This window comes from Psittacula echo (genome assembly GCF_963264785.1).
Source record: "Psittacula echo genome assembly, chromosome: 8".
Taxonomy (NCBI): Eukaryota; Metazoa; Chordata; class Aves; order Psittaciformes; family Psittacidae; genus Psittacula; species Psittacula echo.
In genome coordinates this window covers 8598912-8615771 of record NC_137744.1, presented here as the reverse complement: position 1 = coordinate 8615771, position 16860 = coordinate 8598912, and the positions used below count along the sequence as shown (strand labels likewise).

General features: G+C 45.2%; 1 protein-coding gene across 1 annotated transcript; it reads right to left on the bottom strand.

Annotated features, from left to right (window-relative positions):
* Positions 1–1142: 1142 nt before the first annotated feature.
* Positions 1143–15657, bottom strand: LOC308224592 (ligand of Numb protein X 2-like; the record flags this gene model as incomplete). Its single annotated transcript, XM_080624693.1, has 9 exons — positions 1143–1278; positions 2136–2294; positions 5114–5324; positions 5499–5673; positions 6749–6925; positions 9222–9590; positions 10926–11122; positions 12526–12752; positions 15257–15657. 9 exons carry the CDS (start codon positions 15655–15657, stop codon positions 1143–1145), a joined length of 2052 nt encoding a protein of 683 aa, XP_080480819.1.
* Between the last annotated feature and the right edge of the window lie 1203 nt (positions 15658–16860).

Here is a 16860-nt window from a genome sequence, read left to right as displayed (position 1 = left end):
CTAATGGGCTCTGATAACAGGCGCTGCTATACGCTGCCTTGAGCTAAGAGCTGAAGGAAGTGAAGTCACCCTGTGTGTAAACAACTCAGTCACCTAGTGAGGAACAATTCCACTCTGTAGTAATTGCTAATTACACAGTAGCCAGCCCTAAGAAAAGCCCTGCTTTAGACAATAACAGGCACTTCCCTGCAGTCAGTTTACTACAAGGAATTACACATTCATCCTAGGCAACACTTTTACAGGGGAGGGAAAAGCTCTTTTGATTCTTATGGTCTGAGCTGGCTCCATGAAAGTCACAGCAGGAACTCTGTGAGAGGAGAGATGTCTCAGTGCAACCTGGTTTGAGAAGGATCTGCCACTTGTGATTAACAGCCTTCTAAAAAAGGAGGGAATTGCTTCATTGGAGTCTGCAGGTAGGAATGTGGCCGGGGGTGAAGGTCAAACCAACCTGCCTTGGCTTCCATGCCTTAATTCTGGATGGGACTGCAGGCACCCCAGGCACACTGGCCTGGAGAGAGGATTCACCATCAGCATTCACAGCAGCTGCCTGGCAATGGGACCTTCAGACAGCTCCACCACACTGACCTAGCAGCTCCTCAGCTATGCTTTACCATTGGGTTTTTGATGTACAAACACATTCATTGGGTTTCAGTAACATCGAGGCTGGGGGCTGGAGGAACTGCTCAGTTCGGTCCCCATCCTCGTAGCTTTAGTAGTGGCTTTTAAAACCATGTATAAAATGACTCTATGTTCAAGAATGGCAGCGAGATCAGGCAGCAGAGCTAAACTAGCAGGGAAATGGGACAGTGGTGCCTGTCTAAACCTGTTCAAAATAGTAAATGGGAAGCAGAGCTCTAAAATTGAGGAAAACGCCTCAAAAGTGATTTGTAGAGAAATGCTGGAAAATGAGCTTCCTCTGCACCAATCCTAAAGAGCTACAACTGTTCAGATTAGCCTTGACTTTGAATCCAACAGCCAGATTTGTAGACAACCTCAGCACAGTAAAGAGATGTTTCCTGCAAAAAGGAAGCTGAAAAGTCTTCCATGGCAACAGCAAGAGTTCAGCGTTCCCTGGGGTTGTCTGTTTAGCTTTGTGTGACGGCAGCTGATACCTGGAACTGTGGGGTGCAGTGGCTGAGCTTTCACACCAGGCTGCCTGGCCAGGATACCACAGTGAGTGTGACTTTGTTCCTTTGCTCCTTCAGCATCGGGATTAGTTCTGAGTTGCTCATTCCGATCGCAGGCACCCCATTTACTGCCACGATTTCATCTCCACACCTAGTGAGAGACAGGAAAGTGCTTGTCAGGACCTAATTATTGCTCACACTGTGCCCAAGGACCACCAGGGTCATCGAGCCCACCCTCAGCCAAGATCATCAGCTCCTTGTGGGAGCAACTTGTCACTTCTGAATCAGAGGGTGAAGGAAAAAGACACTGCTGCTACTTGAGGGACAGCAGTGACGGTCCCTGCTCAGCAGAGGAAGAAGTTACAGAAAACAAATTAGTGCTGATAAACGCACTCATGGCCAAGGTCACTCCTACAGCTACAAGTGCAGTCACTCAGGTGAAGTGCTCACGAGGCTCCAGCTCTGTACACAGAGGTTTTGGTGTCCTGCTTGCTGTGCCCACCTCTGTGATGCACCGAGCAGTTGTACTGGTCAGCTGTGATGATGTGAGGGGCTGAAGGTAGCCCACTGCCTGCCTGGTGTCCAGTGGGAACAGCACAGGAGCCCAGCTGCCCTCAGTCCTCCCAGCAAGGATCTGACCCTGCTCTGGTCTTTAACAGCATTTTCAGGTGAGCAAAACCCAGCTCTCTACCCCTCATCCCTTACACGACAGCAGCCTCGCTTCTGTTTTTATAGGGCTGCACTTGTCTCAAGTATTGCCTTTCTACTTTTATCCAACTACTCAGTTAAAACCTTTACAGCCTTTTAAAATATAACTGCTAATTCCTTTTAGTTGCACCTTTATAAAGACACCAAAGCAGTCATTAGTACGATACCAGGACTCTGGTACAACACTGGTAACAGCATTAACTGCACAGATGAGTATTGAAGAGTCACAAGTCATCAACCTTTAGTCCTTCAGTAAAACACTGACCTAAGCAGCAGTGTCTCTGATGCAGACATACATACTTGAGCTTCCTGTCTCGGAAGGCAGGCGTCCCAGGCACTATGGTTTTGATGAAGAATGGTTTGTTTCCTTTGCTTTCCTCAAAGCCCCCGACGATGCTGAAGCCCCAGCTCTCCAGGTTACCCTTGCTAAGGACGATATCTTGACAGCAGTGAAGGTAGCTGCAAAGACAGGCATAAGTGTGTGTCAAGGAAAACTGCCTGGCCGCAAATGTAGGATTTCCCTTGTGGAAAGCACAGCTATGTTGCAGCCTCACGGCCATTTTATTGTTTTAAGGATTTAAGGCAACCCCTTTGCAGGGGTAAGTTTCAAATCCGAGGATGCCAGTCCTTTGGAAATCCTCTCTCAGTATTGTCAGTGCTGGTTTAACAGGAAATTACCATCCTCTGAAAGGGCTTGTGACCTGAAAGATTGATGAGTTCTACTGATGAACGTGCACAGTAATAGAAACAAAACCAAACGAATCATGTACAGCAGTTATACCCATGCAATTCTGTATTCCATCTGTGAAGGCACACAGCAGCAATGCATTGCTGATGGAAAGCAAAGGTGAGGTATGGTAACTTTCCTTCTGCAAATGACCACACCAGGATAGGAGAGGTCTTCCCTGCAGGGTCTCACCCAGCAGTGTAGTTAAGGCACTGGACACCCCACAGGCCACTTTCTGAACCCCAGCCACTGAGGACTGCTCTCAGCAAGCCAGGGGCTGCTGCAGCACTGGGGCTGCCCTGGAGAACGCGCTGTGTAAGTGCCAACAGCACTTGGTCCTTGAGTCTGTAGCACAAAGACATACAGAGCCCTTGTGAGGCGTCTGGAAAGGTGTGGCAGGAGCCTGGGCAAGCATCCCGTGTTCTCTGGCACACAGTCAGGTTGTGTTCTGGCACCCAGGAGCTGCCGCTGTGTGAAACTGCTGCTGCTCACCCCACAGAGGTGTTCCAGCAGCTGAACTTCTCCTAATAAACGTTCTGGCCTCGAGGGCTTTGCCTGAGCTGTTTGCAGATGAGTTTCAGGTTTCAAAGCCGCCTCAGTTACTTCTCAGTAGGAGAAAGATCCAATTATCTGCTTTCAAACTGTAATTTACTCTTGTGGGAGCTCTTCACACGTGAACACTGCAAGACCCAGCTCTACCTTACTGATGCCTCCCTGGTTTTCTTCTCCTGGTACCAACACAAGTATAAGAACAGAGCTATGAGAGATGCGTGTAGCAGGTAGTGCACATAAATAGCCCAGAGATCAAGAGTGGTAAGTGCTGTGTCAGCACACAGCATAACTAAAGCCATTAGACACAGTCTCAGCCACACTGTGCACAGTTACCACTTCCAGGAGTCAATGCTTTTAAAGAGAAAGGATAAGTCCATCGGTAAACTTGGTATTTCTGGTATCTGTAGGGGTTGGTGTGCAATGAACTGGGACAACCCCTCTCTTCCAAATCAGCATTTTGAGATCTTGTTATACTACCAGTAGCTGGTATTGATTTAATATAATACTATGAAGAAATCAAAGTTCCTGTGCTGTCTTCTGTGACATACACAGTGATGATAATAAACATTCAGTAGCAGTAAGTAGTAGCATACAACTAACTTGCAACACTCACCACCACCAATTCATAGCAAAGAATGGGGAAGGAGTAAGTTACAAGGACAGCAGAGCTACCCACAGGTGCATTACAAGAAAAAAATGCAAGAAAGATACCAGCCACTTGGTCCAGTACCAGTTGCCTGAGGTTAGATGGAAAACTACTACTCCACACTGTCCCTTTCTAGGGCCAAATGAAGGGGGGCAGCATTAATACCAGCAGCAGAGGTGTTTCAAGCAGTGTATTAAATGGCAGGTAATGTCACTATACTCTTGGCATGAAGGCAGTGATCAGTGATCAAACACCAGCCAGTGTCTGAGGGTTCGCACTCTGGTTTGGGCTGCCCCAGTGCAGCTCAGGGCTGGTTTGTACCAGGCCTTCACAGAACAGACAGGCTGCTTCCCTGGGAGAGCCTGGTAGGAGGGTGCTAAGTTCAAGCCAAGTTACAGTCACTCGAGACAAAATCGACCTTACTTGGGCTGTTTTGTTTAGCATTTACAGGCTGCTAAGTAACACAAGAGTAACATAAGAGGGGCTTTGTTAGTGTTTCTTCTTTCAGGTGCCTCAAGAAACAAAGCTGTAAATAATCCAGGCATCCCACAGGAGGGTTTGGCTTTACTGTTCCACGTGCATCTCCACGATCCTCCTCCCGTCAGCTGGAATGACACAGGCTCTACCCCTCACAGCTGAATGTGTATTAATGGAACTGCAGCAGTGACCAAACCAGAGGTTCACCTCTCAGGAAGGAGACAGAAATCCAAGCCTTCAAAGCCCCAACCCTGCATCTGGAACTATCCATGCTGCTAGTCAAATCTGTGCTCAGTCTGTGGTCCAAAGCTTAGCAGCAGGAAAACTCACCTATGCAGAATCATTTCTCCTTCATGCTGAAGATGACACAATTATGATAGCCAGAAAGAATGAGACTGAAAGAATGCCTGCCCTAATGGAGATGATCACATTAGAAACTATAAACTAGCACAGGTATCTACTGGCTTCTGTTGTGTGATCGAGAAAGAGCCACAGAGCAATTCTGGTTAATGATACTTTAGCAGGAGCTGTATCTACATTGACTATACATCAACTCAGTGCCACAGATACCAAAATCTTCTCATGTTTTGTGTGTTCTTGTAGGAAAAAAAGGGTTTTCAGGAACTTCTGAAGTACAATTACTGCCCAACAGAAGTGAGTGAATGATGTGTCACACCATGAAAGGCAGCAGAAGTTTCTTAAGCATCCATTATACAGTGATCTCATTAACAAAGAAAGCTTTCCACTGCCTTAGAGCTCAATGAGAACACCAGCAATGCTTCCAAGACAACCAACAAAGCAATTAGTTTCTAGTGTTTGGGTGAAAGTCAGGACTGTGGCTGAACAGATCCCTGTACAGTCACCAAAACCACGTACCTAGGCAACCCAAGCCACATGATCCAGAGGGGAGACCAGCTGAATCCTTGCTCCTTGATGTCCAGAGAGGGCTCTGGTGCATTCAGTGGAATGATTTCCAAGGCTTTCAGTACCACTGAGTGGGAAGCTGCATTAGATTTCAGTGCTGAGACAGCTTCATAGTAGTTGAGATGAGTCAAATCAATGCCATTTATGCTCAGCAGCACATCTCCTGTTGATTAAATGACAGGATTATTACAGACCTTTTGTTGTGAAGCCCATTTCTCCCTCAAGGCTTATGTGGAATCCTGTTCCCAGCCTCACTTTAGTGTCCAAGTCCAACTTTTACTGAAAAAACCCAAACAAACCAGTTCCCAAAGGATAAAGGGTCCAGGAACCTCCTTACCTCGCTTGATTCTGCCATCCCTGAAGAGGCACCCAATGGGCTGCACACTCGTTACATATATAGGAAGCTTGTTTTTGTTATCCCTTCCACCTCCAATTGTTATTCCTAAAGATTCCTTTGGTTCCTTCTTTATTGCAACTGTCTTTTCATGACTTGCGTATCCCTGAGGTAAATCCTACAAAGGAATGACAGTACAAAATGCAGCTTCATTAACACAATTAACATGAGAAGCCCGGATCTGGAAGAAAATAACAGACCATTGTGTGTCTTTAATTCAGAACATTCCAGCAGTGCTGCTGGATTGCAAAGCCAGCTTCTCATGTACTTGCTCCAGGTGGAAATGCTACCCTGTGTTTCCAAAGTGACACCACCACAACCGAGCACTGCTCTCCTGATGATCCCACATTCATTTGCAGTAGAGATGTTCACGCTGAGGAGAGCAATTTTGCACTGAGGAACAAGCTATGAACTCATTTCAAGGCCATTCATCCTCAAGCAATCAACCTATGACTACTACTAAATGTTTAGGTTGCTGTGAAAGCAACATATAGTATCATGTGCTGTACAAGCAGTAGGTACATGATATTGTAGGATCTCAATCAAAGAGCCACATTCCAACCATTTATAACAGCTACTTACTAAACTCAAACACATTTAAACACAGAAGTCTAAGCAGTTATAAGCAAGTTTTCTCGCTCAAATGGAAGTTGTAAATGTAGAGCAAATCTCTCTTGGTACCACAGACTGATGATTCTCCTCTTGTTCATACTGTTTCTTTTAATATGCCATCCCTTTTAATAAGGGATGGAGACATAACACTGAGGTTACAGAAGCACTACAGTGTAATTTGTGTAGTTTCTACTTCTGTACTGTGAAGCTCCAAACCAGAAGCATAACTCAGTGTCATCATGCAACACCCTGAATGTTGTTTACTGGATGGATGTTGAGAAGCAAGTCCCAAGCCTCTCACGGATGGTAAATTCCTGTTGTCTTTCCAGACAAGAAAGGATTAAATACCAGTTCTGCATCGACATTAGAGACATTACAAGAAATTTTGACTCTGTTTCCTAGTAGGTGACAAATACACAGTTCTCCAGTACCAAAAGCCACCAACCTGCTGCTTCTCAATAGCTGAAGAAGAACTGGAGCTACTGATCAGTCTTATGTGATAAATGGCAATCAACAGCAAACATGATAAATCTGTCAGACCAAGAATGACCAGTGCTTTTGCTGTTACTTACAAACCTCACCTTCTGGTAGGTGGATTTCCGTCTGTAGTGATTCTGGTCTACTCGCCTCCGATGGTGCACGGGGCTTCCCCCATTGCTGCTGCTGCTGCTGTTTGATGTGCTGCCATCTTCTACCTGCTCTGACAGCTGGATGCCTGGCTGCCTCAGGATCACAAAGTTCACTCTTGACTCAGTGGTCTGCCAGGAGAAACAAAGAGAGGGTGAATAAACAGGATGACAAACACATTAGAAATTAGGGATGGCTCCTGTCATGTTCTTGGGGAGAGAGGAGGGTTGGCAATGGCTTCTACAGAGGGTCTCAAACGGGGCTATGCAATGTGATGCAGTGTTTTCTGTGAAGAGGCACAGAATCCTGTGATGAAAAGAAAAAAGGCATTAGCAGATATTAGTCAGAAGGAGCAGGAGCAGAGGCTTTGCTCGTGCCTCCCTCCCCCATGAATGCCAACCAAGAGAAAGTGGAAAGGGATGAGTAATTCCTCCACTTGAGTACAAATAACCAAACCAGCACATTGTGCTGTAATGAAGAATGAGCAGAGCCAGGATGCTGACTGGACCCACGATGGATGACCACGATGTGAGTACTGGATGCTTTTTCTTTTATTACAAAGAACCTTGTTAAAGCTCTTTCCCTCCCAGTTTACGTACCACAGCCATTGTTCCACATCTCCCACCCATTTTTTTCCCAGAGTACCTGAAAACGTGACCTTTTGTCTAAGATTGCTGCCAGTTAAACACTTAACCAGCTGCATGTCTGGCCTTGGCTGAACTGCAGGGAAAGTAGTTGCTATTGTTACTGCTCTTCTCATTTGGGTTGTTCTTTCTGACAAAACCTCTTTGTGAAGGGCTCCACTGGGGTAAGGTGTGTGTGCTTGCTTGGGGCATTTCCTGCAATGGATGGGAGAAGCCCAGTTGCCACTTTCCCTTCTTGACATAGGACCCTGTTTCCCGGATGCTACAGCATCTTGGCAGCAGTGAATCCCCTGGCTTTGGAAAAGGGACCACATCAACTGTTTGGGTTTTCTTCCTCTGAAAACTAGTAGAGTTTTGTTTTCTTAAACAGAACTTAAAAGTCTCTTGCCTCCAAAATTACTTCAGATGGAGTAAATCTTTTCCAGAGAAGTTGGCACACATCCATGTCTTCATAACATATACTGTAAACATCACATCCTAAGATGGGGATTTGCCCTCCCCTTCAACCAGGAGTACCAGACTACGTACAGTACTTATGGCTGTGCAGATACATATGGCTGTAAATGGTACTATACAAGAGAGGAAGAAGGACTCTCTTCTGCAAATGGTTTGCAATCAAAGTTAAAATCACACTTAACCAAGAATTTGAATCAGCTCTCAGAGGAACAGATGAGCTTGGAAGGACTGCCACAAGTTTTACACAAATATCACTCCAAAACGAGTTCAATCCCCAAACTCATTGAAGCCAGTTCTGAGACTTTGGTTACTGGTTTCAGTGGGATGAAGGAGGAATTCCTCATACAGGAGTTACCTCTGCACATTACAAAAGAAATACAGCAGCACTTGGGGGATGCAAACAAAATCCCATAGAATGAAATCACATCTATAACATAAAAAAGGATCTCAGTACTAAAACTCTGCTCTTTTCTCCTATATCACTGCACTCCTCTGCTGATTACCAGGAAGAGAACTGGCTCTCCCTCACTGCTGACCTCAGATCCTTTCCGGGATATAAACAGTATGTGATGAGATGTATTGTGTCAGGATCCTTAGATAAAAACAGAAACTGGAGGTCACTGCCTAGGGAGATTAAAGAATTTAAACTGATCTACATGATATCTGCTGCACACGCAGCAACCCTTAATCCTTAACCAAAATTCTTTGCCCACTCCTTTCACCAAAACACTTGGCATGCTGCAGCAGGAGCACATTCCTGTGGAAAGACCACCTCTCTTCTACCCATTTAGTATTTTAGAAGGTTTTTAGCCTGGGGTGCCTTATTTCAAGACTCCCTTCCCAAATACAGGCAAAATGGGGAGAGGGCTTCCAATCAGTCAGAAGGTTCTGTTCTGTGCTGCCAGCCTATCACATCTCTCAACACCACCTTCAGGCTGACTGTTTGAAGAGGAGAAGCTGTTCTAAGCATTCTGTCTCTGCTGCATGCATCTACCCAGTGCATACAAATATTCACTCTGCAAGAGCAGCTCCAAACCACCCCACAGAGGAGATCCCATTGCCTCAGCTGAACTGCGGTGCCACAGGCAACTGCCTGGCTTCAGAGTCAGAGGTGACTCACGATGGATTCCCACTCTCCATGTTTATCTTCGTTTGGAAGCGGTGCGTCCCACACATCCACAGGGAGGTCACTTTCCCAGAGAGATATTTCAGGGAATGCAGTTTGCTCTAGTGCTTTCTGTAAGCCCTTGGGTCAGAACAGGAGCCCTGCCATCAATGCAGGCAGCTGCAGTCATTAGCCGTACAGCCTCACCGTGTAATAAATTACCTGGATTATCTGTGCAGCAGCCTCAGGTGTTCCTTGCCTCAAATCCTGGCCATTTATTGACAGCACTCTGTCATTCCGACTCAGCTTTCCATTTTTGGCTGCCAAACCTCCCTCTAACAAATCCAGAATAAAAATCCCTGGCTCATCTGTCTTCCTGATCAGTTTGATTCCCAAGGGTTCGGATCGGTCTCGCTTTATCAAAGTCACATGGATCACTTCACGGTTTGTAGTAGAAGAGGAATCCTGCTGTGCAGTCTTATTGGAAAAACCCTTCTCCTGCAGGACCATGAGGTGGAGAACAGGACCTGGGTGGCGCAGGAAGGAGACAGCTTGGCAGTGAGTCACGCTGCTGATGTTGACGCCATTCACCTAGAAAGACAAACAAACCAGAGTCACTAATCAGAACCTACATAATTTAGGCACTGTCCTCAGTGCAGAACATCATGAAGTTGCAGACAGGATGCACAACTCTGTGTGCAATGCTGCGACTGAAGCAGCTGCTTCTGGTGCACCTTACAGAGCAAAGTTGTCTAAAACAGGATGCAGAAGAAAGCAGATGAAATGAGACCATAACTGATGGTGAATAGCTGAGGAGAGGGACAAGACAGGCCAACTCAACCATTGAGTCTGAAACTGCAAAACATTAAATCATTACAACCATCCCATGGCAATGCAGAACTGCTTTCCCTTAACTTCCAGCCTTCTATACATACCTGGAGGCAAGACTCCAATTGGAGACTACCCATCCTCACTTTTAAGTTGAAGAGTGGTCCATAGTCTACAGTCTTCTGAAATCATCAGTTTAATCATGCTTTTACCAAGGTAACTCTGAGAAGCTACTTTTTGCTTTGTCTGTTGTCAGAGAAAACTGTGCAGTCCTCTGTCAGGATATTAATTGGGCTACTAAGCGTGGGGACCTGCCCTATTTACAGCCCAAACAAGGCTTAGACATGTGAAATTCACCTGGATAAAAGACAAGTTACTCTTGGTCTATGTAAGAAACCAGAGATTGTATCGGCCTCTTGTGCACGTGGGGCTGCCCATCCTCACTGAAGTCCACAGCCCAGGAGGGTAATTAGGTCTTTATGGCTTGTCAAATGATGGGGCAGCCATAGCCATAGCCAGGAGGTGGTAACAGTTCTCACTGTGTGTAGGCTTTGCTGCTGCACACAAGCTTCTGTCCCCTTGCTTAGCCCACTGCCATGCAGCATGATGAGTCTGGAAACTAACCTGACCCTGGGTCAGCACCATATGAGGTTGGTCCTCTTTATTACTCACAGTACATATCTGATGCTTACTTCAAATCGTAAGGTCTTGAACTTTGGACCTGCCCATTGAGAATATGCAGCTCAAGCAACATAGCAGAGCAAGCAATTATAAGACTTCCTAACTAGAGCAGAGTGCTCTGAAGGGAAATGGTGCTATTGGGTGAAATATATCAGATAGAAATCTTGTTTATCCAAAACGCTCTAGATTTCAGAAAGCTATCACATATGCAAGGCAACTGCGAGTATGTCTGGAAAGAACCTTCAAAAGTCTGCTCCTCACCTCCAGTGGATACACAATGCTGCTGACATAGAAGTCTGTCAGTGCTCTAAAACCCTCAGCTGTAGAGATTCCCCCATTTTTCTAGGAGACTCTGCTCCTTCAGCACTCATCTCAAGTCAAGAGAAGCAATGGGACTACCAGTGGGGTTTTACAGACCTCCAGTATGTGGTCTCCAGGTGCTATTCTTCCATCTGCAGCGATGACAGAATCCCGCAGGACTTCCTGAACAACAATGTTCCCTAGTGGGGTGTCCTTACCCCCAACTATCCTCATCCCCAGCTCTTCTTCGGGGTCTTCTCGGTGAATTTCGACTGTGGTTGTTTCAGCCACAAGACTAGTTCTCTGAGGAAGGTCTGATTGGGGAAATTGAAGAGGAAAAACAACACATTAACAGAACTTCCCTTCACATAGCACCATGAGATTTGTAGCACTGGCAGGCTGTGCTCAAAGCAGCTGATGGAGGGAAAGCAGCTACAGGGAGAGGAAAGAATAGGTCAGATTCAAAGCTTAAAAGGCCCCTGTTTCTTTACAGCTTCTCTAGAACGTTTCCCACCTTCTCCTAGCTTATGGTGAAGTTCAACTCTTCCATTATTAATTCTTCAGTTTTATTAAAGGGCATTCAATATGTTTCACTTACTATTTAGAGATTTATTTTGCTGCGGTGACAGCTGACCTACTAGAGGCGTACACATGACAAATGCCAGTTTCCACGATGCCCATTAGCAAAGGGGACTACTGGGCTGTAATTACTGCTCTGCCGCTGCAGTGACTTTACCACAGGCAGCTCACTGCAACTTCCCTCCTCTAATTTCCTTTCCTCCTCTGTTCCCATCCCCCCTGTCAAACAGGAGCAATGTTTACCTATTTCACAGCATACTGAAGGTTAGGCAATGCTTCTCAGACACTTTGAAGATGAAAGTTGTTGTTAGCAAGTTATATTAAATCTACCAGCACTGGAACATTAGTGGCCCAACATTAATGAAGCCTGTCAGGATGAAGTGCAACTGTCACATGGGAGATGCAAAACCTGCCCCAGGTTTACTTGGGGAAAAAGCCAACTGAGAAGTCAACTGACCCCTGATATTAACTCTGGCACAGGTTGCCAGCTCCAGCACCTGCACACTTGGAAACCCAGACTAACTTTGCGATGTGGCACAGAGATTTCCATTCTGCTGCCTTCTAACAGGGGTTGAGACAAGCAGTTCTCTGCTGGAGATGGTTACTTTTATCTGCAAGGCTTTCCTAACTATTAATCCCCCAAAACTAAGTTGTGCTCTAAAACCCCCACTTGCCGCACACCATTAGCGAGGCACTGACCACTCCAGGACACTGACTGTATTCTTAACCTTCTTCACAAGATTAAGAAGAAGCTGGAACATTTCCTAATTATTATCTGGCTTCTGCAAGTGCTTTAAGTGCTCCGTGTTCACATTGACAGGGACTGCCTTTGTTTCTGCAAAGAACACTGCGAGTATTCACCGCAGTCTAACAGAGATTCTCTTAACTGTTTTGCACAGACAGCTTTGTGCTTGTGAGCAGACCCTGCCACACCTCATGCACATGAGTACATCTCCCCTCTGCTCAAAGACAAGCTGAGGAAAGAGATTACACTCTGATGGCTACTAATGGCTGAGTAGCACCGAGGCTCTCCAAGAACATTGGGGACACTTTAAAATCTGAATTGTCCCAGATAATTACCTCATTTTTATATTAGAAAATGTAATTATATCATTACATTTCTATATCAAACTCTCACCTTCTTCAGTCTCCTCAAAAGCTGGATTAACCAGCCCAGGCTCCACAGTCCCCAGTGATACCACAGCCGCTGCAGAGCTTTCTGCCACAAGTGGGGATCCTGCACTTGGTATCTCTGGATCCTTGGGTGTGTTTGTCTCCACCCTGGCAGGAGGATCTTCCTTCCCTTTGGAAATGGGATTCTTTTTCCGCTGTAGTTCAGATTTGTATTTCTTGAAACCAGGACACCTGGAGAGAGATTGGCAGCGACAGTGAGTCTCTGCCTGCAAGGTTCACCCTGCACATGTGAGCTCTGACTAACAAAGGTCTGAAGAAGCATGTTCAAGATCTCATCAGCTGCAAGGCTTGTATCACTTGTACCAGCTTCAGAGAGGGTTTGGTATTTTACTACTTCTAAAATTATTAAGCAAATTATTTTTAAAAGGAGACTGTAATAGCAATGGGAGTCTCCCCTACTAAATATTTACCTGGCAAACACTCACTGAAGAAAGCAATACCTGTTAAAATGCAAGCAAAGACTTAGCTGTGACCTTTTAAAGATGCCTATGAATTGTATCTTTATGCAAAGGAAGTGGCTCAAGTTTCAAGCTCAGCCTTGAATTAGGCTTTGTTTTTAACAAACCAGTAACATGCAAGAGCAGCAAAGCTTGTTTTCTCAGATGGCACTCCACCTCCAGTCCACCCAGGTGATAGCTCTACTTGACCAGGAGCAATTTAGAGATACAATCCCACCAACTACTCCAAGAAGTAACTCTACATTCAACAAACTGTGCTCAGTCTGGCTGTGTTGTAGCTCAGCAAAACCAAGCTCTTTATCAAGAGTATTTATATATAAAAAAGGTGGCAGATGAGGAGGGTGATGAATGCAAAAGCATCACTTTCAGAGACATGAGTAGTATTGGGTGTTAACCAGAGTCACTTTTCAAATTAAAACCAACTATTTACATTCTGGCTAAACAAGTCTCATCCCAGTATTACTTCCTCTGGCTTACTCCTAGTCATTCATTCTCCAAGCAGTAAGATGACCCTGAAACTTAAAGACAGAATCTGACTGATCCACTTGTGCACATCCCTTCGAAGATGTCAAGAAATTCGTTTTGCAAAGGGCAGAGAAATCTCCCAAGAAAACAAGTTTCTAGATGCTTCTTATTCCCTTAAGTTTCCTGCTACTTGTTAATCTCGCTTAAAACTACAAACCAGGAACACCAGAATCCCAGTGTAATTACATTCTCGTTTCCCCCATGTTTCAGTCCAACTATGCCCACAGCTGAGGTGATTTTTAGATATCTCCCTGAGGAAGATACTAAGACCCATGAAATGTATAAGAGAATGATAGAGTTTCCAGACAAGTCTCTAACATAAACATTTAAAGGTGCCTCCCTTTTCTGTGTTTTAACTCCTGTGCCAGAGGGATTAACAAGTGACAGAAGTTTACTGATAGCAGGGGAGATTTACAGAGCAGAGAGGAAGGCCCAGCCCTGGTGTGGGTCATGGCCCCAGCTACACAACTAAGCAGCCCTGTCCCTGGAGCATTCAGCCTGGACTGGTAACAAGCCAGCAGTGCCAAGAGATGGCTCAAGAAACAGGAGATTATCAGATTTCACAGATGCACACGAGCATCTTTGAGCAACCTGGTCTAGTGGAAGGTGTTCCTGCCCATGGCAGGGGGTTGGAAGTGGATGAGCTTTAAGGTCTCTTCCAACCCAAACCATTCTATGATCTTCTGTCATTTCCCCTGGCTCTAACACAAGTTCTCATATCATGGGTACTGAAGACAAGCAAGAACCACAAGGCTATATCCTTGGCTGGAACTGCAAAGGTATCCTACGTGTAACTTCCCTGCACAGTGGCTGCCACAAAAAGCTGTGATGTTGCTGAAGGGAAACAAGCCTGTTGCATTTCTGGTTGCCCACTGACAACATACACACTGCCAAGGAAGGTCTGCTTCTGCCTGCAGTACAGCTTGTACTTAGCTCCCTCTCCGCAATCATTAACTAGGTGGGAACAAGTGTTCTTCAAGCGCCATGGCAAGGGCTCCCTGCACTTTTTTTAAAGCAACAATATTCTGCCTGCCAGCAGCCCAACCAGCAGTGGAAGCTCCAAAGAACATCTCTGCTGCCAAGGGCAAGGTATAAAGAAGATGTCTCCTTCTGCACAAAGGAGAAAGAAATAGTATTTTTCATTTGCTTCTCTTTCTCAAGAAAAGAAAAAGAGGAGATAATGGAATTATAAATAGGTGATTCAGCCACTGCATAATGTGCAGCTTGGAGGGACTCACATTATTTGGATCAAAGAGTTATGTATTGCACATCTTAATTGGCCCAATTAAACCGGCACCACTGCACGATCCCTGCTCCCAAAGTGTTGATTTTGTGCCTGTCTTTCTGCTCTGTGCAAATGAAACAAGAAGAAGCATGTTTGTAATAATTTTAGAGCCAAGTGCCTCAGATCAGGACACACAAATGTACATCTAGTTGATGGGTTTTGTGTCTGTGGACAGCTTGGAGGCCAGAACCTTGCCCTTTGCTCTGTGGCACATGTAAGCTTGCCTCCCTAGCACACACATGCACAATTACACTGTCTTCACCCACCCACTTCTCTGGCCTCACCCTCTGGTGTCCCACCTTGCCCCAGTTTAAGAACTGCTCTGTGAATGGCTCTTTCTGGCCAGGAGCACAACAGACAGCTGGCATTATACAAGAAGCAATAAGATAATGTGAATGGGAACACACCTGTTTTGCAGATGAGCTTCTAGTTCACACCGCTGCATTGTTTGCTGACACTCAGCCTTGAAAGGGCAGAAGACAATCAGCTTATCCAACAGGTTTCGTACTAGAAGGCTGGACTTGTGGCACTGCTGGAAGGAGAGCTTCTTCCGATCCATAGGACAAAAGTTATACTCCTGCATGAAGTTCTCAAGGCACTTGAAACAGTACGTATGTCCACAAGGGGTGTCCATAGGCTGGAGTAGAGGCTGAAGGCAGATGTGGCAGATGAGTTCATCATCCACTTCATCCTGGAAGTTGTAGAGATGATTGTCCAGCAAGAGGTGGAACTGACCACATTCGCAGCAGAGTTCACTGACTTGGGACACATGTTCTTCTGCTGTGGGATCAGCCATGACAGCCAGCATCAGGCACTCAGCGCAGCAGCAAGGAGACTTGACTCGTAGTCACTGTCTGACAGAGGAGCTCTAATGAAAGGGAGAGAAAGATTTCCAGCAACTGTCCTCTCTGGATAGAGCCAATTAAACATTAAATTGTATTCCTGCCTTAACTTCCCCCTGGTATCTTCATGCCCTTAAGGTTCTTCCTTCCAGAGCAACCCTGTGAATGATCAACCCAGGGATCTGAGAATGCAGGGACATCATTCAGCGAAATGCTTCAGCGCATGGATAAATTGAAGCTTAAATTACTTTACACACACCACTGACACAGGCTGTATAAAACCCTGCCAAATGTATGAACTAGAAACCTGAGACAAAAGCTGCATATTCTTGAGGGAGAACAGCCCAGGGAGAGAAGGGAAGGGAAAGAAAAGATAACCCAGGTAGTGGTTTTTAAACTGACAGTTTCTCTCTCTGGCTTTCCAGATCATACTGATTATTTTCAAGCTATGTATGGTGAAACATCAGTTTGGGGAGTTCTAGTTGTTGGATTTCTGTTTCATGGTTTGGGGAGTGATGAGGAAAAAGAAGAGGAGGAAATTTCAAAAGAAACTTAAATCTAAAGCACATTTCCTTCCTTTCAAGCCCACTCCCTTCAAACAAGTTAATTTTAACAAACAATCCATTGTTCCCCACTCATCCATGCCTAAGTTTACCCATGGAAACAAATTTCCTATAAAAAGACTAGAGCTTCCTAAGTGGAAAAAACACAAAGAACTGTCACCATCAGTTTGTTGCAGTAACATTATAGGAAGGTTTGAGCTTCAGCTTCTTATAGATACGGAGAACAATATCCAAGTTCTTTACAGCTGCTGCTCTATTAAAATTAATAGATATGTGTCCAGTCACATCCATTTTGAATCTCACCTATTGTAATTAAATACAGAATTCACTTGAGTTTTCTACAGGCACAGAAACTAATGCAGGAAGGATGTTTTTAAGCAAGCAGTTATTTCAATGAAGTAGGAAATATGCTACTAGATAATGCTCTGTATTGCAGTAGTTGGGAGGTTTTTTGGGGGAATTGGGGTTGGTATTTTTTAAGTCCATGTAAATAGCCCTAGAGTCTTTTAAAACAAAAAGAATTGCAGAACTGTGATGAAATGGAAATTTTCTGACAGACGACATGGAAAATACCTGAAAACAATTGCTTTATCTGGAACAGGTAAA